General features: G+C 39.3%; 1 protein-coding gene across 3 annotated transcripts in view; it reads right to left on the minus strand.

Annotated features, from left to right (window-relative positions):
• LOC108413188 (zinc finger protein 239-like) overlaps positions 1–25,122 on the minus strand; it is a 65,101-nt gene that overhangs the window by 19,521 nt on the left and 20,458 nt on the right. Inside the window, exons 1-3 of one of the 3 annotated variants that reach the window (XM_037532867.1) lie at positions 4,999–5,068; positions 2,942–3,017; positions 437–2,117 (exon numbers count right to left, since the gene is read on the minus strand). In XM_037532867.1, coding sequence (XP_037388764.1) covers positions 917–2,035 — 1,119 coding nt within the window. In that variant the 5' untranslated portion in view covers positions 2,036–2,117; positions 2,942–3,017; positions 4,999–5,068 and the 3' untranslated portion in view covers positions 437–916. Of the gene's footprint in view, positions 2,118–2,941; positions 3,018–4,627; positions 4,700–4,998; positions 5,069–15,847; positions 16,694–25,122 lie in introns of those variants that run through there. The other 2 variants (XM_037532868.1, XM_037532869.1) reach the window with 2 other exon arrangements.

Genomic DNA, 25,122 nt, shown 5'->3' on the forward strand with positions numbered 1-25,122 from the left:
GGTTGGTCGTGTAATGGTGTGGGGGATATTTTCTTGGCACACTTTGGGTCCCTTAGTACCAGCTGAGCATCGTTTAAATGCCGCAGCCTACCTGAGTATTGTTACTGACCATGTCCATCCCTTTATGACCACAGTGAACCCATCTTCTGATGGCTACTTCCAGAGGGATTTTGCACCACGTCACAAAGCTCATATCATCTCAAACTGATTTATTGAACATGACAATGAGTTCATTGTACTCCAATGGTCTCCACAGTCACCAGATCTCAATCCAATAGAGCACCTTTGGGATGTGGTGGAACGGGAGATTCGCATCATAAATGTGCAGCTAAGAAATCTGCAGCAACAATGCTGTCATGTCAATATGGACCAAAATCTCTGAGGAATGTTTCCAACACTTTGTTGAAAGTATGCCATGAAGAATTCAGGCAGTTCTGAAGACAAAAGGGGGTCCAACATTTTACTAGCAAGGTGTACCTAAAGTGGCAGGTGAGTGTATATATCATTCTTGCTCTTTTATGTATATAAAGATAAAGATGATAAAAAGCCAAGCAGTCTGGTAAATGCTTGTTCATACATCCACCACTGCATCAGAAACACTATACTAGCTTAGAACTGCTAAATTAGAAAGAAAAGAACCTCTTATTATTGAATGTCAAGTCTCTTGAGTGGCATCAACAGCATGAGCAGTGTGGACATTTTGAGGAGAATATGCAATACCACACCTTCTCATTGGGTGAATGAGCTTTAGGTTGGACTTGGTGGTCAGTAGAGGAAATTACATTCCATTTAATACTTATGTTTTAGAAACTGTGTAAAACAAAAGAGGTGGTTTTCCCCAAAAAACAGACTGAAATCTGGCCTAGAATCACAATTCCTGTAGACTTTCTCACCTGGAATGTGTTAAGGTTACTCATTACTGCTGATTTCCACCATAGCTCTTAGTGCACTTGTGTTTTTGGAGATTACTCTGTTGAGTAAAACTCCTCCCACACTCTGAGCAGTAATATGGTTTCTCTCCTGTGTGGATGCGCTTGTGGTTTTGGAGAGTACTCTGTTGAGCAAAATTCTTCCCACACTCTGAGCAGTGATGCCGCTTCTCTCCTGTGTGAATAACCTGGTGGTTTTGGAGATTACTCTGTTTTCTAAAACTCTTCCCACACTCTGAGCAGTGATATGGCTTCTCTCCTGTGTGGATGCGCTGGTGTATTTTGAGATGACTCCGTTTATTAAAACTCTTCCCACACTCTGAGCAGTGATGCGGCTTCTCTCCTGTGTGGATGCGCTGATGGCTTTGGAGAGTACTCTGTTTAGTAAAACTCTTCCCACACTCTGAGCAGCAATACGGCTTCTCTCCTGTGTGGATGCGCTTGTGGTTTTTAAGATGACCCTGTTCCGTAAAAGTCTTCCCGCACTCTGAGCAGTGATACGGCTTCTCTCCTGTGTGGATGCGCTGGTGTGTTTTGAGATGACTCTGTGCAGTAAAACTCTGTCCACACTCCGAGCAGTGATACGGCTTCTCTCCTGTGTGGATGCGCTGGTGTGTTTTGAGATTACTCTGTTGAGTAAAACTCTGTCCACACTCCGAGCAGTGATACGGTTTCTCTCCTGTGTGAGTACGCTGGTGTATTTTGAGAGTACTCTGTTGAGTAAAACTCTGTCCACACTCTGAGCAGTGATACGGCTTCTCTCCAGTGTGAATGCGCTGGTGTGATTTCAGATTACTCTGTTGAGTAAACCTCTGTCCACACTCTGAGCAGTGATACAGCTTCTCTCCTGTGTGAATGCGCTGGTGGTTTTGGAGAGTACTCTGTTGAGTAAAACTCTGTCCACACTCTGAGCAGTGATACGGCTTCTCTCCTGTGTGGATGCGCTGGTGTATTTTGAGAGCACTCTGTGCAGCAAAACTCTGTCCACATTCCAAGCAGTAGTGATTTCTCTCCTTCCTGTGTTTCTGCATTTCTCTGTGAGATGTATTCATGTGGAGGGTACCAGATGACATTTGCTCAGTCCCAGAATGTCTTCTGGAAGCCATATTCTTCTATAATTACCCGTTTCAGCAGCTTAACTTTCCTCTTGGTGGAATGTCCTGACGTGTTCACCGAATCACATATAAGCTGAGTAGGAAAGAGCAGAAGAAGACTTGAAACCAACATCAATCATTTCTGATAAAAAAAAACTCAACTTGCAATAAAGTAAAATTAGTCTAATCCAAATCAGTAACGGCAGAAATCTCCATATGATGTGGAAAAGCCAATAACCTAATACCCTCAAACTCTTTAAATACACACACAGACCATTGAAGCTTTGTTGCTATGCTGACATTGGAAATTGCAGGGCTGAACTGGATTTTTTGTATATTTTTGACTGAATGTAACTGGATCCTCTGGTCACTTTTCCACACAGCACAGTTTTAATTTATTTTCCATCTAATATACAATGGAAAATTCGCTTCGGGAAAACTTAGCAATTTAAAAAAATGCAATAATAATAATAGCTTTGTTCAGTGTAGTTCAATGTCATGTCAGCTACTCATTTAAAAAATGCCATGGACAGTTCTTTAAGTGAGTGCCTACAGGGTTTTACTCAAGGCCTAATAGAAAACACATGGCATTCTACTCAGTAAGAGCCAGTGGTGAGCACAGACTTTACATCTACTTTACACAGTTAAATAAAAAAGGCTGTTATTGTGGGATGTAAATGTAAATGAACTGAAGGAATAATAAAGCATTACTGTTTTGATTACTGTTTTAAAAATATAATTGTTTTGTTTAATATATGAATAAAGTATCATAATATACTAAGTTATAAACCCTGAAGTTGCTGGTTTAGCCAAACCTGTGTTCTGAGATTAAACTAAGCAGCCCTAAAAATACATGCATAACATACATATAACTAATAATTGGTCATGTAGAGAGATGAAAGATTCAAATCAACTCACCCGACATCAGAAATGTTTAGCTTCTTGCCTCTTGACTTTTGCTGGCAGTTCATGTAGACCGGAGCAGAGACTTGACCTACAGAAAAGAATTCTTTATTATGCACAAGTCTCTTACTCAGCTTAGACTTAAATATTCAACCATGTAAAACCACACCCTCCTGTTGTCCCTTTGTATAAACGACCCCAAACCCCCTACTTGATGAGCGACTACCTCTACCTTTGTAATTAAAATAGACGTGTTGTTGTAACCCACCCTTACAATAGTATTTTTATTTATTTTTGTTTTGTTTTGATGAAACAGGTTCAGGACTGTTAATGTATTTTTCAGACACTTCTCCTCTGACTGTTGTGTAGTTGCCAGAGGTTAACTGATGAGCCCTCTGTAGGTCAGACTCATGGTGCAGTATTTGCAGTTTAGAGGGATAGTTTGGCTGCTCATGAACTCACAGACATTGCGAATATTATATTCGCTGTCAGAAAAGCCCACTCTGTGTCTGAACTATATTATTCTTCATATTAGCGAGGTTGTCCAGAGAGAGAGAGCGCGAGGGAAAGAGGGACCCATTGGGAGAGCGGCTGCCACTGAACGAGAGAGCGAGGAGAGAGAGAAACAGAGAGAGAGAGACGCTTCGCGATCACTGCTCCTCATCCAAGCACCACTGGAGTGGTGTTGCCCTGCCTCAATAAATTCAGAAAAGGGATTTTCTACAGCTCTACAGACTGTTCTACAAACTGAAAAATTCTCAATAAGAATGCTTTTAAAAGCAAATGCAACTGCTGTGGTGTGTGCTTATTGTGCAAATTAACATTTTTTCTTCCTTTGGCCGCAAGAGAAGAGAAAGTAAATTACATTTATATATATTTATATATGTATATTATATTTACTTCGTTTCTCTATACACCTCTGAACCCAGGACACTTTCCAATTGAATGGTTGTGATTCCTAGACTCTGACAGATCATTTTCTCTTCCAGTGATCAGCCCATATTTAGAACTAGGTTACAATGTAGCTCAACCAGGAATCTACAGTCTCCCCCATCTAGGAGCCAGGATATCTCAGAGATATCTCCACAACAATGGCATTGCTGGATTGTGGAGATATAGATAGCCTATTTTACAACTGGTTCACCATTGGAGGTCGTTACATGACAAAGGGACTACTCTTCACAGCCCCTACATGTCAGCCAATAGAGACATACAAAATGCAAACAAGATGAACACAAAAGGCATGGGAACAGTAAGACCTTTCAATGAAACTTCATTAAAGCAAGTCAAAAAATATCTAAACATTCCAGTCATTATTTATAAGTCAGTATGTCATTCAGATGAAAATTCTGTCTTTGGAGAAATGTTTTAAATGTAGACATTTTTATTAGCAATGTTATTAACTTGTTTTGGGCACCGGTTAGTTATGCAAATACTGGCACAGCAGTGCATATAACTTCAAAAACTGATATAAAATGATGACAACAGGCTTTAATTGAGACATACTTTACCAAACTAAAAGATAAAAATATGTATGTCACATCAGGTCAGATCTATACTTGTTAGTGTCAGTTATTGATTTTCACGTCATCTTTCTATTTCAGTAGGTTTAAAGTCTGTAGAAATAACGCCAACAGGCTCCTCGTCTTTGAATGTTTTACGTTTTTAAGCTGTTCCCGCACCTCACCGACGGTCCCTTACCGGTTTCGGCGCCTACTGCGGCGATTCCAGATATTTTCCCCAAAAGTCCTCGGCGAAATGGAAAGATCGAGAACTCTGATGAAATGTAATGACTGTAGTTTGTTGTCTGTATTACCAGATTTAGAAAATGTTCTTTCAGAATCTTTAAGAGGCGGTTTGTGAGCGACAGGAGGGGCGAGACGCGAATATCCGCTGAATATCCAACATCAGCCCAACTTTACCGACCTACCGAATTTACTGCAGCTCCTCCTCTAAACCCCTGCAGGACGAGCAGCACCTCCATCGGTGAGGCTCCAACAGACATTTAAAAACACTCATCAGTCAGTTACGCTGACATATAAGGACTGAAAGCAGCTTAAAGCAGCACTTACAGCTCTTTAACCTCAGACTGAGTCTCCGCTTCAGAGCTTCCCCCAAACACAACACGCTGTGGGAACACAGCAACAACAGACCACAACCCGGAGGATATTTTTCACAATAAATGTTTCTAGCGCTCAATACGTTTCAGTTAATGTTAAAGAATGTGCATATTAATAATTCATTTTCTAAAAAAGTTATAAAATACTTTATGGGTTTTACATTAAACAAGCATCGCCGCACATTTAGGAGTCTCTCATACTCTGACTCTGAAATGCTTTATAGACTATTGCATTGACATTCACGAAGGATGGACATAGTTTAAACAGTCTAGTGTCTAATGAGTAGATTGTGTCAACATAAACCCATAGTGAAATAAAATCACCAAGCAAGCTGCCCGTGTAGGAGTACTATGAGTGTAATATGCCTATATATTAATAAAGGAAGGACATAGTTTGTCTACTGCTCGTATCTTCATTGTTATTATTAATTTGTTCCTTCATAAATATTTTTTTTCTTTGGTTGTTTGTGAAAAACATGTCACAATTTGTGTTACAATATAATGTGTTACAAATAATGTCTTACAATTTACTGCTAAAAACATAGCAAAGACATAAAATCTCATGAAAATATGGAGATTATTAACCAAAAAATAAACATTCAAATTATGAAGCAAATAATCAGAATATAGAATTATTAGACACTTTATAGTTTAAAAAAATATACCACATTTTCTAAGATCTTGTTCCTCAGCACATATAATTTATCGTTGGGGGGGGCACAAAATAATAATTGTTCACCTTGTAAAAAATGACAGTTGAAAATCAGATGAAAAGATGTGAAATTTCACATCCATGCAATAAATAATAAATCACCTTAACTGCAGTGCAATTCATAGAACTTTATATCCTGCCTGTTTTCTCATGGCTGATTTCCATACATGTTAAATGTCTACTGAGACAGCATAGAAATGTCAGGACATGCAGTTATTTAATTTAATGAAAATCTCTTTAAATCAGGGGGGTGTAGTTCCACTCTAGGTGGGTGGAGTCCATCAGAGTTTGGAAAGTCATCTATTGCTGAGCAGAATTCTTTTACAGCAAGGAAGTTATCAAACAGTGCTGGACTAAAACCATCCAGGACTGGAATTAAATGCCCCTCACATCGTACTCTTCTATTCAATTTGATCTAAAATGTGTCAAGATACAACTGATTTAGTTTAAATATGAGGTGAAATGTGTAGATGTCACTATAAGCTACAGCTATCCAGTTAATTCAAGGCGTTTTAAATAATAAAGCTCTGGTTTAATTTCCTTTAAGCAGAATGTGTTTCTTTTCTGTGTTCCTGTGACTTTGTGTTGATTTAAGAATTCCCTGTAATTTATACTGATGGAGAAGTTCACACAGCAGATAATCTCTCATTCAGTTCTGGCAAAATGGATTACATGGAACATTGAATAACACTGCTTTCATAAAGAAGCACACATAAAGACCACAGTTGCAGGCACACGTGTCTAATAGGTGGTGTGTTATACTGAAAACAGCAGTAACTCAGAATACAGAGCCTATATTCATTTGAATATCTAGTTTCTTTTGACTTTTGGAGCATCTGGCAGAATGTCTCTCTCTTAACAACATAAACTACAAAGCTGTTGACCTGCAGATGTAGATGGGCACATCAACACCTTTTTTCCTTCACCTTCTCTTCTAAAAGAGCAAGTAGGCCTCTGTTAAGCTGTCATTTCGCAGTCACCCCTGTCTGTAAGGGGTGGTTCTCACATGGCTCTGTACATTCAAGTTTTGTATCCTGCAATTTAAATTCTGTAAATTTACAGTTTTGTGCCTCTAAGCAACAGAGTTAGATTGAGACACTATTTTATGGTGTAGTAGAGAGTTAAATAATGTGATTAACATCATTGACAGTCCAGCCACTGCTACCCGCTTGGAAAAGTTTAGCCAAAAGTAATTTTTCATTCAGAGAAATATTGGCTCCAACTTTGTGAACATTATAAGGTGTATAATAATAAACTATTTTATATAGTATAGCATAAACTATAGTTTATATAATAAACAGTATAATTATGATACTACACAGTGTTTTAGCCTCATTTTTATAAAGGAAACAATCTTTTCTTCCACATTTGTTGCACTTGTTAATTTTAAAAAATGATTTCAGTGAAACCTCCAGTCCTGTAGATGTAATTAGGTTTGTTGGTAAAAAAAGGATTTTATTGTTTCTGCTAAATACAGCATAAATTGCAGCTAAACAAAGACAAAACATGTAAACAGTAAACATATTTACTGATTGTGTTACTACATGAACTGAATCATTCAAAAAATAATCATCCCTGAAGTTTCATCCTCTCTGCTATTCTCTGGATGTACTATTATAATTAGCATATATTTTCTGCTTTTTGCACATAAGCCCTGTCCAGTAATGCCCACTTGTACAAGTCTGCTCAGGATAATAAATAATCCACACAATTTATATTGTATAGTTTTGGATTTATTTTCAACAGGCCACCTCATTACACTCTGGATGTGGTTATTTCAAAGGGTCTCAACAAATCAGCCACTGTTAAGGAATATGTGATACAGAACCATAAAACTACTTGGAAAAGTAAGTAAAATTAAGTATACCAAACTAATTAAAAAACAGTGGTAGTTTAAGCACTCAAAGTTAACTCAAAATTAAAAATAATGTAAATCCTTAAGGGTTACATCAAATAAACTATAATAAATAAATAATAAAAGGTCATTGTAACTTTGGGGAGCGACGATGAGACGGACGCATATGCAGAGAAAACCAAGATTTATTATGGGCAAATCCATAATCAGGGTCGAGACAGTCCATGGTCAAGGAGCCAACATGGAGATAACGAGGGACGGACATAACAAAAAAAACACAGGATAAACAGATTACAGATGCCATTAGAGAAACCAAACAAAACATTTCAAACTGGGCATACAATACAAATACAAAAATACATCCAATAGAAAGACCAGCACTAGACTAGGGAAAACACAGGGCTCAAATACAAATGGGGATAACGAGGGTTCATAAGACACAGGTGGAAAACAGATGGGAACAATCAAGGGCGGAGACAAAAAACAAGGGGGCCGGACTGAGAAGAAATCAAAACAAAAGCACATGACTGGACTAGAAAGTAAGATGCCAATTGTGACAATCATTACTGGTTACTTAAGATTCAAAATTGATTATATGAGGTATCAAAGAATCTAATCCAATCAAAATGTAAATCTAAAAAGTTGAAAAAATATAAAAGCTTAAATTTTTTTTAAACTTTAAAATTTTAAACTTGAAAACCTAACCATTTCCCTCCGCTAGGGAAAACATGACCTGTGTCCTAGGATCCACCTAACGGCAAATGACAATGTGCCATAAGTATAGTGATAATATAAAATAAACCAAACTAGGAGTCTGACTAACTTCATAGTGTGGGCGAGAAATAATCAGACAGTAGAGGGCACAGCTTAATTGGTTCTCTCTGCTTATAAATTCACAATATATGACCTCATTATATACATAACAGACACCCCAAATAGCCGTATAGCCCAATAAGGACCATTACGGTACCCGGACCCTTCCGGTCCTGGCTAAGCCCCTCAGTAATCAAGTGTCCAACCTCAACTCCTTGCAGGTGGGCAACATGTTTTCTGCCAGAAAAGCAAGTCAGACTCATACACATAGAAATAATTTAACTTCTGCAATAGAGTGGTTGTGGGTCCCTAGACACAAAGCAATGAAGTCCAAATAGAAGGTTAGGCAAGGCTAGAACTTATTTTAAAAATTGAAAAGCCAAAAGCTAAATGTTTCATGTGAATAGCATGTGAGCGTGAAGACTAAATATGATGATAATAAGTGAAACAAATGTATGAATAAATGATTTCAAACATAAAAGACAACAAACAAAACACTACAAATTTTGTAGACAATATGGAGTGTCCTCTTCTGCCCTATTGACCATATGCCAAGTAGAAGGGCTAGTTGCAGGCAGGAACGAGAGGTCATTAATACATAATTTCCGCCTGATCGGTCATTGAAGTTAAATGTGAAAGTTGTCAGCATGATGATCTGAAAGATTTTCATACAGGGGTAGGTTTTCATAGAGGTCATCATCATCTTGACCAGTAGTAGTCAACATCTGGTGCACGTATCTGGCATCCTTCTTTGTTAGGGCCGTGTTCAGCCTTTCCAGAAGTGCTGGTGCACACGGAGCGATACAACAACCACACACAGCCAGGAGTCCTACAGCTCTTGCTACGGACACTGATAGTGATTTAGCCAAACCGGACCATTTCCCAACAAGGATTCCATCATTTTAGTAAATGGATTATCAATGCCTGAGTTCTCTGCCAGTTCGTTAGCTACAGCAGTTAGTCCTTTCAAGGCCTCAGTGACTGAACCATCTGGGGCAGTATTATTTGGAATACATGTACAACAAGCAGTATCAATCATAACACAAACCCCTCCATTTTCCTGCAAAAGCATATCAAGGGCAAGTCTATTTTTTTAGTCATCAAACTAGTGGTCCAATCGACATTCTTGTTAATGGTAGAGCACCAGAAAAAAAGCGATTCAGAAACTGCTGCTATTTGGTCTCTTGCCTTGAACTTGTCAGGGACCCCTCTTGGGACCCCTATGGTATCAAAATAGATGGTGTTATCAAAGCTGCCTGGAACTGGTGTTGATCTCTTAGTTCTGCACTGAGAAGCATTGTCATGTTCAGTGGTTATAACTTTTAGTATTAAAAATTAGTGATGGCGCATGTGCCTATCCAAGTCCTAGGTAAAGTCGGTCTTAAGGTGGTAGGTAAACAATACCACCAAATGTCAGCTCTAACAACTAACATAGTTGAAAAGTCAGATGATGAGAAGTCAGTCACGTCACAAGTCTGTACACAATTTTGAAAATTACCCACAAATCGTCCCTTGTCAAGTAAAACATGTAAAGTTACCTTTCTCAGGCTTAAAAACGGGTGGTATGTCCTATCTTCCTAACTGGTGGGAATTTTCAGTGCATATGAGCACAGACCAAATCATTTGAGACTGATCTGTGAGAAAGTATGCTGAGAAGGCAAGTAATATGGTTCTGATCATTTAAAATTGCCTCTGGATTATATAATATTTGAGTAAAAAGCATTAATATTTGGGTATGTCATTTCAGGCGAAAATTGGCAAAAATAGGCTTGGAGCTTAAGAGGTTAACAAAACTGGGAATGGTTCTCTTTGTCAAAACTGGCTTAGCTGTAGAACATGCATAACATTCATGTGCACCTAATGAGCGAGTTGTGTAGTGTATCCAATCAAGCCACTTTCGTCCGTAAACCCAGTTTCTATGGCTATACCTTCATCTGGATCTCTAAAGGAAACCGTTTTAAATGCAGATTTAGCTGTAGTTGGAGGATGAGTGGTTGATTTAGATTTAACTATAATCTTAAATCTACCTATAAGATCAGTACTTGCCATGTCTGCTCCTAAGCCATATGTACCTTGCATTAATGGTATAACCCTTTTAAAGGTCAAATAAACTGGATTACAACCTCTGCTACATGGCTGTGAAGGTTTTCCCCACACAAGAATAATACTATCTTGTAGCTGTTTTAATTTTTGCATGGATTGCTTATGTGTATAACCATTAACACCTGTGTTCCACCACACTTTATCCAAGTTTGCAGACTCTAGTAGGGTCATTGTGGTACATAGAGCCAATACACACATATTTATCTGTGGACATTAGCCATGGGGCATAAACTGGACGAGGACAGGAAACTATGTCACAGAAATCAAGCTTATACATTATACGTTGCATGTCCCTCTGTGGTCAAAGTTAGTATTTCATGGCTAAAGTCCACACTAGTCAAAAGTAAGAATAAGATAATGAACAATTTTGCACATCTAAAGTCACAAGTCTATATATAAAAAGATTGTGGTACGTGGTGGGTGAGTATTTACCCTTCTTGAAGCTTTTTGGTGCTCAGAGTGCAGGCACGCCCAATCAGCACTCGTCCCACCTCAGCTAGGCTCCTACACACCCTCCTCTGCCTCAATCTGAGTCTCTGCCTGATTCTAGTTGTGTGAGCAAGTGTAAGCCTACACTTGAAAATGAATCGTCACTGTCTGATATGTCAGGAGTTAAAAGTCTATGTGTTTGTGCTCCAGTGCGCTAGACCACTGGTACCTTCTTCAGGAGAGTCTTCTGCACTTCCTGGTTCCTCTTGTGGAACGGGCTGTGCTGGTGGTGCAGCAGAACAATAGTTTAGATGAATCCACACTTTCTGACCTTCAACCTTGACTGCTGTGGGGGTGACTAAAATCACTTTAACCTGACTCTCTCGTCTAGGCCCAGACACAAAATCACCAGGGAGCATTTTTTAAGGCTGTCCTCTCTCATTTCTAACTTTCGATCCTCTGTGGCGCCTTTACATCCTGGAAAATTTCCCAATGAATTTTAGTCAAACGTAACATAATCATGCAATCATCCGGTAAGAATCCTGAGTGAAATGTGTATTACGATTAGTTGACATGCGCATACTCATCAAGGCTAAAGGTAAGGCATTAAGCCAGTCAATTTTCTGTCCACTCGCCTCACATAATTTAGCTATTTCAGCATTTAAAACACCATTTTAACGTTCAAACATGCCTTGTGATTGTGGGTGATACACACATCCCAATCTACGTTTTATTCTCAAAGCCTGTGTGATGACATCAATTACTTTATTAACAAAGTGTTGACCGTTATCAGAAATAATCTTATCAGGTACACCAAACCTATGGATTACTTCTCTTAGCAAAAACCTAGCGGCTGAACGTGCATCCTCTGCTTGGGCCTCAACCCAACTGTTAAGCAAGTTGCTTTGTCAGATAATTGCTGTTTTCCTTGAAATGTTGACCTCACTAAGCATCAAGACCAGACACATTTGCTTTAAGAAAACGTGTCCTGCACCATGTAAGTCATCTACCTCTTGACAGAAATATTCAAATGAAACATTCCTGATCAATAATCAATATACTAGATGTTAGCTAACTTGAGCATTTGAAAATCTAAAAAAAGGTAACGTGGGGCAGCAAGTAAGTTATTACAAAAAGCAGTGTGCCTGAGAGCACAAGAGGGAGAGTAAGAGGTCAGCAGTTCTCTGAGGTAGAGGGGGAGCAGGTTATGCAAGACTTTGAAATTGAGTAGTTAAATTTTAAACTTTATATGGGACGAGACCGGTAGCCAGTGTAGCTCAGAGAGAATGTGGGTGATGTGAGCTGAACACTTAGTATGGGTGAGAACTGTAGCTGCAGAGTACTGAATATACGGTAGCCTTTCTATCGATTTTACAGGGAGGCCAACAAAGAGGGAGTTACAGTAGTGAATACGGGACATAATTAAGGCATGAACAAGAGTTTTTCCACCATTATCTATCAGGAAGTAAATGAAAGAATGCAGTCTTAGTGAGGAACTTGATGTGCAGATCAAAATTAAGTGATGAGTCGAGTAGAACACCAAGATTTCTAACAACAGATGCAGTTTTAATGAGCAGGACATCAATTACAACTGAAAAATTACTGTGATAGTAAAGGTTTAGGGCCAACCAGTAAGACTTCAGTTTTATCAGTGTTTAGCATGAGAAAGTTATTTTGCATCCACAGATTTAAATCAGAAATACATTCAATCAGTGAACTGGGAGGGGAATCTGAGGGTGTGCATGTACTGAGATAGAACTGAATATCATGAAGAATATGATTTCTTCACTCCTCTCTGAACATCCTCGGGTTCCCATTGGCTATCATTATATTCGCTATATTAAATTCTATTTTGTCACCTATATGTTTCGTCAGACAAAGACCATTTTTTATGACTCTCCATACTGGGCCTTCTTGACCTCAAGCTGGGCACCTTCCTAATTATTTAAGAGTTACCACCCATTCCTGCTTGCTGCGTATCTATTTCTTCATTAAAGGCTAGCTTGATTTTACTGAACAGGCAATATTTTTATGTGCAGGTGTTCGCTAATCTCTCAAGGCTTTCTAACAATGCAACAGTGTCTGGCACAGACACCCTCTCGCCTGGATCCATTAGGCCTAACTTTCCCCCTACCTAAGCCTTAAGTAGTACTTAATCTTTATACTTTATTTTAATAATTTCAAAATTAATAATTGCTGCTAACTTTTTATTAATGATGACTCAAGGACATATTTTATCAACAATTGTCATCCCTCCTCTTTCAAGATAAATTAATCATGAAATTCCATACTCATCAGCTCTTTTTCATAGATTACATGGATTGTACGTATCATGGTTATGTGACATAGAACCATAAAAGTACTTGGAAAAGTAAGTAAAATTAAGTATATCAAACTGATTAATAAACAGTGTTAGTATAAGCACTCAAAGTTAAGTCAAAATTAAAAATAATGAAAATCCTTAAGGGTTACATCAAATAAACTGAAAAGGTTAGTTCAAAAGTCTTACTCTAATCATTGTAACATTGGGGAGCGATGATGAGACGAACGCATATGCAGAGAAAAGCTAGATTTATTATGGGCAAATCCATAATCAAATCCATAACAATTCCGTCAATATGACCTGAACCACTGTAAGGCTGTGTCAGTGATACCAATAGAGAAAAGACAAACAGCGAGAACATCATGACTAACAGGGTTAGGTTAGGGTTAGGGTTAGGGTTAGAAAAAGGAGAACATTGAGTGAACTACTATCTGCAGACTGCAGAAGAGCTGTCTCAATGCGGTGGTGAGTACAGAAACCAGACTTCAAAAACAGATTTCAAAAACTACGCACATGTATTAAATAAAACACTATGCTCGTCCCTAGAGCTTTTAGGAAGCATTTTGGCTCCTACATTGCAATTCAAATCCATAAGAGAGAATGTAGGAAGGCTGAATGCAGATGGTGTAAAATCAAGCTTCAAATTCACAATGAAATCTTCAAAGATAGGCTGCACAATTACAACACAATGTGCAAAGCAAGACAGTCCTTTTTCTCCAGCATCATCAAAATAATATTAACAACAGCAGAATACTCTTAACATTTAGAGTACCCTAAGCTACCTCTATGGCTAGAAGCACTATACACTACATCCGTATTTACCTCTTCATTAAGTAAGCATTCATAAGTCATAAGTAATGGTTATAGGAGTAAGACAATGCACTACACTAGAATCCATTTAAATGGGTTACATGCATGCACAGCTGATGGAAGAGAATCAAAGTGAAGTCTTAATTACTAAAATAAAAACCACACATTTTATGAATATCAATCAAGATGAGGGATCTAGCATGATCCATTACTGCAAAGGTCTCCTAACTGGACCCCCAAAAAACACACAACTTTAGCTGGTTCAGAATGCAGCTGCCAGAGTAAAGGGAACACATCACCCCCATTCTTAAATCCTTACACTGGCTTCCAATCTGTTACAGAATAGACTTAAAGATGCTGTTAGTGGTCTATAAATTGCTCAGTGGTGCAGGACCAGCATATTTATTTAAAATGTTGCAAAGATATGAGCCGAACAGAATTCTTAGATCATTGGGAATTGGTCAGTTAGTCCTGTTGAAGGTGAAAACTATAAACATGGAGAAACAGCATTTAGCTACTAAGTTAAATAAACCCGGTTGACAGAGCAGCATTAGAACATTACTGTTTCAGCAGCTTTCAGCTTAAACAACATTAGCAGCGATAGCCATTTTTCTCCGGAATGACTTTTTTTTTTCCTAATGTAACTTTTAGTTTTAAATTAGATTATTTAACTAACCCAATTTAATTTCTAATGATTACTTTCTAATTGATTTGATTGAATGCATTATTTTCTCTTTCAAATTTGTTTTAATGTTTCAAAAGCATGGATCCATCCTGTGTTGTAGCAACGGTTCAGGTTGGTCGTGTAATGGTGTGGGGGATATTTTCTTGGCACACTTTGGGTCCCTTAGTACCAGCTGAGCATCGTTTAAATGCCGCAGCCTACCTGAGTATTGTTACTGACCATGTCCATCCCTTTATGACCACAGTGAACCCATCTTCTGATGGCTACTTCCAGAGGGATTTTGCACCACGTCACAAAGCTCATATCATCTCAAACTGATTTATTGAACATGACAATGAGTTCATTGTACTCCAATGGTCTCCACAGTCACCAGATCTCAATCCAATAGAGCACCTCTGGGATGTGGTTGAACAGGAGATTCGCATTATAAACGTGCAGCCGACAAATCTGCAGCAACTGCGTGATGCTATCATGTCAATATGGAACAAAATCTCTGAGGAATGTTTCCAACACCTTGTTGCAAGTGTGCCACGAAAAATTCAGGCAGTTCTGAAGGCAAAAGGGGGTCCAACCTTTTACTAGCAATTTTACTAGCACAGTACCTAATAAAGTGGCCAGTGATTGTCTATATCATTCTCGCTCTTTTATGTATATGAAGATAAAGATGATAAAGAGCCAAGCACTCTGGTAAATGCTTGTTGTTACATCCACCATTGCATCAGAAACAGTGTACTAGCTTATATCTCCTAAATTAGAAAGAAAAGAACGTCTTATTATTGAATGTGAAGTCTCTTGAGAGGCATCAACATGCAATGTTGACATTTTGAGGAGAATATGCAATACCACACCTTCTCGTTGGGTGAATGAGCTTTAGGTTTGACTTGGTGGTCAGTAGAGGAAATTCCATTCCATTTAATACTTATATTTTAGAAACTGTGTAAAACAAAATGTGGTTTTCCCCAAAAGACAGACTGAAATCTGGCCTAGAATCACAGTTTCCTGCAGACTTTCTCACCTGGAATGTGTTAAGGTTACTCATTACTGCTGATTTCCACCATAGCTCTTAGTGCACTTGTGTTTTTGGAGATTACTCTGTTGAGTAAAACTCCTCCCACACTCTGAGCAGTAATACGGTTTCTCTCCTGAGTGGATGCGCAGGTGGTTTTGGAGAGTACTCTGTTGAGCAAAATTCTTCCCACACTCTGAGCAGTGATGCCGCTTCTCTCCTGTGTGAATAACCCGGTGACTTTGGAGATTACTCTGTTTTCTAAAACTCTTCCCACACTCTGAGCAATGATATGGCTTCTCTCCTGTATGGATGCGCTGGTGTATTTTGAGATGACCCCGTTTATTAAAACTCTTCCCACACTCTGAGCAGTGATGCGGCTTCTCTCCTGTGTGGATGCGCTGATGGCTTTGGAGAGTACTCTGTTTAGTAAAACTCTTCCCACACTCTGAGCAGCAATACGGCTTCTCTCCTGTGTGGATGCGCTGATGGTTTTTGAGATGACCCTGTTCAGTAAAACACTTCCCACACTCTGAGCAGTGATACGGCTTCTCTCCAGTGTGGATACGCTGGTGGTTTTGGAGATTACTCTGTTGAGTAAAACTCTGTCCACAGTCTGAGCAGTGATACGGTTTCTCTCCTGTGTGGATGCGTTGGTGTATTTTGAGAGCACTCTTGTCAATAAAACTCTTCCCACACTCTGAGCAGTTATACGGTTTCTCTCCTGTGTGAATGCGCTGGTGTGTTTTGAGATTACTCTGTTGAGTAAAACTCTGTCCACACTCTGAGCAGTGATACGGCTTCTCTCCTGTGTGGATGCGTTGGTGTGTTTTGAGAGTACTCTGTGCAGCAAAACTCTTTCCACATTCCAAGCAGTAGTGATTTCTCTCCTTCCTGTGTTTCTGCATTTGTCTATGAGATGTGTTCATGTGGAGGATACCAGATGACGTTTGCTGAGTCCCAGAATGTCTTCTGGATGCCATATTCTTATATGATCACCCGTTTAAGCAGCTTAACTTTCCTCTTGGTGGAATATCCTCACGTGTTTACCGAAGAACATTTAAGCTGAATAGGAAAGAGCAGAAGATGACTTGAAACCATCATCAATGATTTCTGATGAAAAAAAAAACTCAACTTGCAATAAAGTAAAATCAGTCTAATCCAAATCAATAACGGCAGAAATCTCCATATGATGTGGAAAAGCCAATAACTTAAACTCTTTAAATACACACATAGACCATTGAAGCTTTGTTGCTATGCTGACATTGGAAACTGCAGGGCTGAACTAGATTTTTCAAATATTTTTGACAGAATATAACTGGACCCTCTCACTCAACAGGTCTTTCAAGAGCTCAGATAAGAATTTTGCTGTATGTTTTGGCAAATTCTCAAAGCTTACTTGTCTTATGAGGCCTTAATCCAAGTCATGCATATACAATTTCAATTTCAAATAAACTGTGGTCCAGCAAATCTCTTGGGGTGTTTACACTTTACAGCCATGAACACCTCTGAAATTTTAGGTAACTGACTGTTACAAAACAAGGGAAGAATATAAAATATATCTGAACACTTCTCGTTTATAAACATCCACTGTATGACATCATTAAGAAATGAAAGACAAGAACAATTATTGAAGTCAGGGCAAGATATGAAAGACTAAGGAACAGCTCTACTTGTTGACTTAATTTAAGCAAAGCAAAACCCCTACCACACTACCATGGACCTGCACAAGAATCCGGCTGACATGGGAACCATTATTTACTGGCCTACTGTGCCATGTTGTTGCACAAACATCTCAGACACGGAAAGATTATCAGATGGTAATGTTGATTGTGATTTCATTACAAATTTCAACATGAAATTTACATGCAACTCTTAGATAGTCCAGAGGCATCTTGAAATCAAGTGCTGTGGCTTAATGAAACAACTGAACTCTTTGGCTACTACCACCTTTGACTGAGAAGGTCACTTTTCCACACAGCACAGTTTTAATTCATTTTCCATCTAATATACAAATCTCATTTCTGGAAAACTTACCCATTTTAAAAGATGCAATAATATTAATAATAACAATAATAACAATAATAATAATAGCTTTGTTCAGTGTAGTTCCATTGCATATAGCTACTCATTTAAAAAATGCCATGAACAGTTCTTTAAGTGAGTGCCTACAGGGTTTTACTCAAGGCCTAATAGAAAACACATGGCATTGTACTCAGTAAGGGCCAGAGATGAGCACAGACTATACATCTACTTTACACACTTAAATAAAAAAGGCTGTTATTGTGGGCTGCTGGTGTAAATGAATCAAAGGAAGATAATTTTACTGTTTTGATCACTGTTTTAAAAAGATTATTATTTTGTTTAATATATGAACTAAATATCATAATAAACTAAGTTACAAATCCTGACGTTGCTGGTTTAGCCAAACCTGTGTTTTGAGACTAAACTAAGCAGCACTGAAAATGCACGCATAACATACATATAACTTTAATAACTGATAATGTAGAGAGATGAAAGTAGGTTCAAATCAACTCACCTGACATCAGAAATGTTTAGCTTTTTCTTGCCTCCGTTGCCTTTTGCTGGCAGTTCATGAAGACCGGAGCAGAGACTGGACCTATAGAGAAGCATTCTCTATTATGCACAGGTCTTGTACTCAGTTGAGACTTAAAAAGTCAACCACGTAAAACCACACCCTTCTGTTGCCCCTTTGTCTAAACAACCCCAAATCCCCTACTTGATGGCGACTGCCTCTACCTTTGTAATTAAAATAGGAGTTTTGTGGCTCAACAAGGAATCTACAGTCTTCCCCATCTAGGAGCCAGAATATCTCAGAGATATCTCCTCAGCAATGGCATTGCTGGATTGGGGAGATATAGATAACCTATTTTACAACTGGTTCACCATTGGAGGTCGTTACATGACAAAGGGACTACTCTTCACAGCCCACACATGTCAGCCAATAGAGACATAAAAATGCAAACAAGATTCACACAAAAGGCATGAGAACAGTAAGACCTTTCAAGAAAAGTTAATAAAAGCAAATCAAGAAAAAAATTTAAACCTTCCAGGCATGCATTGTAAGTCAGTCCCTCATTCAGATGAAAATTCTGTCTTTGGAGAAATATTTTAAATGTAGACATTTTTATTAGCAATGTTTTAACTACTTTTGACCACCAGTTAGTTACGCAAATACTGGCACAGCAATGCATATAACTTCAAAAACTGATATAAAATGATGATAACAGACTTTAGTTGAGGCATGTTTTAATAAAGTAAAGGTTATAGTATGTTTATAAGCTCAGGTCAGATCTATACTTGTTAGTGTCAGTTATTGATTTTCACGTCATCTTTCCATCTCAGTAGGTTTAAAGTCTGTAGAAATAACGGCAACAGGCTCCTCATGTCTTTGAATGTTTTACGTTTTTAAGCAGTACACGCCCTTTACCGACGGTCCCTTACCGGTTTCGGCGCCTACAGCAGCGATTCCGGATATTTTTCCCAAAAGTCCTCGGCGAAATGGAAAGATCGAGAACTCTGACGAAATGAAATGACTGTAGTTTGTTGTCTGTTTTACCAGATTTAGAAAATGTTCTTTCAGAATCTTTAAGAGGCGGTTTGTGAGCGACAGGAGGGGCGAGACGCGAATATCCGCTGAATATCCAACATCAGCCCAACTTTACCGACCTACCGACTTTACAGCAGCTCCTCCTCTAAACCCCTGCAGGACGAGCAGCACCTCCATCAGTGAGGCTCTAACAGACATTTAAAAACACTCATCAGTCAGTTACGCTGACATATAAGGACTGAAAGCAGCTTAAAGCAGCACTTACAGCTCTTTAACCTCAGACTGAGTCTCCGCTTCAGAGCTTCCCCCAAACACAACACGCTGTGGGAACACAGCAACAACAGACCACAACCGGGAGGATATTTTTCAAAATAAAAGTTTCCAGCGCTCAATACGGTTTAGTTCATATTAATGAATGTGCATATTAATAATTCATTTTCTAAAAAATGTTATAAAACACTTTATGGGTTTTACATTAAACAAGCATCACCATACATTTAGGAGTCTCTCATACTCAGACTCTGAAATAGTTTATAGCCTATTGCATTGACATTCATTGATATTCACTATGGGCATAGTTTTAACTGTCTAGTGTCTAATGAGTAGATTGTGTCAACATAAACCCACAGTGAAATGAAATCACCAAGCAAGCTGCCCGTGTAGGAGTACTATGAATGTGACATGCCTATATATTATTAAAGGAAGGATGTAGTTTGTCTACTGCTCGTTTCTTCATTGTTATTATTAATTTGTTCCTTCATAAATATTTTTTTTTGGTTGTTTGTGAAAAAAATGTGTTGTTGAAGAAGTCCTAGATATGCTATGGGGGTGAAGTAGTGATGGTACACTCTGGAACACTCAGCACTCCTTATGTATCCTATTTAATTAAGTTTTCGTGTCAGTTTATGTACTTTCCAAATATGACATCAACATCTGATACGTATGTTTAATGTCTTACAAATTACTGCTAAAAACATAGCAAAGACAGAAAAACCAGGGGGGTGTAGTTCCACTGTAGGTGGGTGGAGTCCATCAGAGTTTGGAAAGTCATCTATTGCTGAGCGTAATTCTTTTACAGCAAGGAAGTTATCAAACAGTGCTGGACTAAAACCATCCAGGACTGGAATTAAATGCCCCTCACATTATACTCTTCTATTCAACTTAATCTAAAATGTGTCAAGATACAACTGATTTAGTTTAAATATGAGGTGAAATGTGTAGATGTCACTATAAGCTACAGCTATCCAGTTAATTCAAGGCGTTTTAAATAATAAAGCTCTGGTTTAATTTCCTTTAAGCAGAATGTGTTTCTTTTCTGTGTTCCTGTGACTTTGTGTTGATTTAAGAATTCCCTGTAATTTATACTGATGGAGAAGTTCACACAGCAGATAATCTCTCATTCATCCATCCATTATCTAAGCCGCTTCTCCGTCAGGGTCGCGGGGGGGTGCTGGAGCCTATCCCAGCAGTCTTCGGGCGGAAGGCAGGATACCACCTGGACAGGTCGCCAGTCCATCGCAGGGCAGACAGACAGACAGACAGACACAGACAGTCACTCACACCTAGGGGCAATTTAGCATGTCCAATTGGCCTGACTGCATGTCTTTGGACTGTGGGAGGAAACCGGAGAACCCGGAGGAAACCCACGCAGACACGGGGAGAACATGCAAACTCCACACAGAGAGGACCCTGGCCGCCCGGCCGGGGAATCGAACCCAGGCCCTCCTCGCTGTGAGGCGACAGTGCTACCCACCAAGCCACCGTGCTGCCCATCTCTCATTCAGTTCTGGCAAAATGGATTACATGGAACATTGAATAACACTGCCTTCATAAAGAAGCACACATAAAGACCACAGTTGCAGTCACATGTGTCTAATAGGTGGTGTGTTATACTGAAAACAGCAGTAACTCAGAATACAGAGCCTATATTCATTTGAATATCTAGTTTCTTTTGACTTTTGCAGCATCTGGCAGAATGTCTCTCTCTTAACAACATAAACTGCAAAGCTGTTGACCTGCAGATGTAGATGGGCACATCAACACCTTTTTTCCTTCACCTTCTCTTCTAAAAGAGCAAGTAGGCCTCTGTTAAGCTGTCATTTCGCAGTCACCCCTGTCTGTAAGGGGTGGTCTCACATGGCTCTGTACATTCATGTTTTGTATCCTGCAATTTAAATTCTGTAAATTTACAGTTTTGTGCCTCTAAGCAACAGAGTTAGATTGAGTCACTATTTTATGGTGTAGTAGAGAGTTAAATAATGTGATTAACATCATTGACAGTCCAGCCACTGCTAGCCGCTTTGCAAAGTTTAGCCAAAAGTAATTTTTCATTCAGAGAAATATTGGCTCCAACTTTGTAAACATTATAAACATTGAAAACAAAGTTATTTTTTGATCTATGTTGAATTGCACTGCTCTGATACTACACATTGTTTTAGCCTCATTTTTATGAAGGAAACTAAATCTTTTATTCCACATTTGTTACACTTGTTAATTTTAGAAAATGATATCAGTGAAACCTCCAGTCCTGTAGATTAGGTTTGTTGGTACCGTAAGGATTTTATTGTTTCTGCTATATACAGCTAGATATTTACAGCATAAATTGCAGCTAAACAAAGACAAAACATGAATGTCCATCAAATCACTTGATGAAAAAGTGCCTGAAAGTGTTTGTTGTACAAAGTTGTCAATGTAGAAATATATAGACTGTGCTGTAATTCCACTCGAGATAGTTAAGGGGGTGATTCCTTCCGACTTGATGTGTTCCAGGTCTCCAATACCTCATTCAAATGTGTCTGACTGATCTGTTTTCTCAGACGTTCATGACATTTGTGACTGCAGAGTTGATGCTTGGTGTCCATAAAACACTGAGACTTTGGTACAAGCTTTTTCCACAGCTTTTACAGTTTTGGCTTTCTGGACCATCATTTGCTGGGCTAGACACAGACACGTCTTTAGATATCTGACATTCTGAGACTCTTCTATACAGGTATTTACTGATTGTGTTACTAAATGAAATGAATCATTCAAAAAATAGCTTCATCCTCTCTGGTATTATCTGGATGTACTATTATAATTAGGATATACTTTCTGCTTTTTGCACATAAGCCCTGACCAGTAATGCCCACTTGTACAAGTCTGCTCAGCATGATAAATAATCCACACAATTTATATTATATATTATTTTCAACAGGCCACCTCATTACACTCTGGATGTGGTTATTTCACTGTTAAGAAAGTTGCTTTGTCAGATAATTGCTGTTTTCTTTGAAATGTTGACCTCACTAAGCATCAAGACCAGACACACTTGCTTTAAGAAAAGGTTAATAAATGACCGAACAGCTGCACTTTTCATGAGCAAAATGTGCTCTGCACCATGTGAGTCATCTAACTTTTGACAGAAATTTTCAATGAAATATTCCTGATCAATAATCAATAAACTAGATGTTAGCTAACTTGAGCATTTGGAAATCTGAAAAAAGGTAACATGGGGCAGCAAGTAAGTTATTACAAGGAGACCTGAGAGAGCGAGAGGGAGAGTAAGAGGTCAGCAGTTCTCTGATGTAGAGGGGGAGCAGGTTATGCAAGGCTTTGAAATTGAGTAGTAAAATTTTAAACTTTATATGGGACGAGACCGGTAGACAGTGTAGCTGAGAGAGAATGGGGGTGATGTGAGCTGAACACTTAGTATGGGTGAGAACTGTAGCTGCAGAGTTCTGAATATACGGTAGCCTTTCTATCGATTTTACAGGGAGGCCAACAAAGAGGGAGTTACAGTAGTGAATACGGGACATAATGAAGGCAGTAAATAAAAGAATGCAGTCTTAGTGAGGAACTCGATGTGCAGATCAATTTAAGTGATGATTTGAGTAAAACACCAAGATTTCTAACAACAAATGCAGTCTTAATGAGGAGGCCATCGATTACAGCTGAAAAATCGACTTTGATAGTAAAGGTTTAGGGCCAACCAGTAGGACTTCAGTTTTATCAGTGTTTAGCATGAGAAAATTATTGTGCATCCGCAGATTTAAATCAGAAATACATTCAATCAGTGTACTGAGAGGGGAATCTGAGGGTGTGCATGTACTGAGATAGAACTGAATATCATCAGCATAACAATGAAAGTTTAGGCCATGCTATGAATGATCTGTCCAAGGGGTGAAATGTAAATTAAGAAAAGAGGTCCAAGAACTGAGCCCTGCATGATACCACCACATGTAATGGGATAGGTGACGGACTTCTTTGGACCTAGTGTGATAAACTGCTGTCTGTCTGTTAGATACTGCCGGGACTCGGAGCACCTGTCCTCAGCCCTGACGATCTGTAAAAAAAAAAAAAAGTGGTGATCATCAATTAATTTTAAGTTTTATTCTGTTCTCTAATGTAAAAGGGGGTAATTAAAATCAAATGATTCTTGCAAAATGTAAAAAAGATAATATAGTCAAAAAGATCAAAAAGCATTCCTGCAAAAGGTTAAAGAAAGATGAAAAACCAAACTTCAGCCGGTGGTTCTTTTGTGGAAGGAGAAGGCCCTCTTCATTTATTAAGTTTCAAGTGAGAAGATGGCTCCCGGACAGCCAAAATGTAGAGATCCACACAATATAGGAGTTTTTATATATATTTTTCCGAATGTGCTCAACACCCCTCCCTGGGGTGATTTCTTCACTCCTCCTCTTTGAACATCCTCGGGTTCCCATTGGCTATCATTGTATTCAGTATATTAAATTCTATTTAGACACCTATATGCTTCGTCAGACAAAGACCATTTTTTTATGACTCTCCATACTCTCCAGGCCTTCTTGACCTTGAGCTGGGCATCTTCCTAATGATTTAAGAGTTACAGCCAATTCCTGCTCGCTGCGTATCCCTAACCCTAACCCAAATTCCACCAGCTCATTCCTGGGGACCCCAAGCCGCTCCCAGGCCAAATTGGAGACATATTCCCTCCAGCGGGTCCTAGGACGACCCCGGGGTCTTGTCCCGGTAGGCCATGCCTGGAACACCCCCACTGGGAGGCGTCCAGGGGGCATCCGGATCAGATGCCCGAACTACCTCAGCTGGCTCCTCTCAATGTGGAGGAGTAGCGGCTCTACTCTGAGCTCCTTCCGGATGACCGAGCTCTTAACTCTATCGCATAGCGTGTAGACTGCCACCCGACGAAGAAAGCTCATTTCCACCGCTTGTATTCGCGATCTCGTTCTTTCGGTCATTAGCCACAGCTCATGACCATAGGTGAGGGTTGGGATGTAGATCGACCGGTAAACAGAGAGCTTCGCCTTTTGGCTCAACTCCCTCTTCACCACTACAGTCCGGTACAGTGACCACATTACTGCTGCCGCCTGTCCCAGCCTACGGCTGATCTCACAATCCCTCTTCCCGTCACTCGTGAACAAGACCCCAAGATACTTAAACTCCTCCACCTGGGGCAGGTCCTTTCCCCTTACCTGGAGTGGACATGCCATCCTTTTCCAGGCCAAGACCATGGACTCAGACTTGGAGGTGCTGATCCGCATACCAACCACTTCACACTCAGCTGCAAACCACTCCAGCGAGCGCTGGAGTCATCCATGTGATTCTGCCAAAAGAACATCATCTGCAAATAGCAGAGACGCCACCCTCCGGTCTCCACACATAATGCCCTCCTGACCCTGGCTACGCCTTGACACTCCGTCCATGAATATCACGAACAAGAGTGGAGACAGAGCACAACCCTGACGGAGCCCAACGTTAACACTGAAAGAGTCTGACTTAATGCCGAGTATACGGACAC

The sequence above is a fragment of the Pygocentrus nattereri genome, chromosome 22 (assembly GCF_015220715.1).
Source record: "Pygocentrus nattereri isolate fPygNat1 chromosome 22, fPygNat1.pri, whole genome shotgun sequence".
NCBI lineage: Eukaryota > Metazoa > Chordata > Actinopteri > Characiformes > Serrasalmidae > Pygocentrus > Pygocentrus nattereri.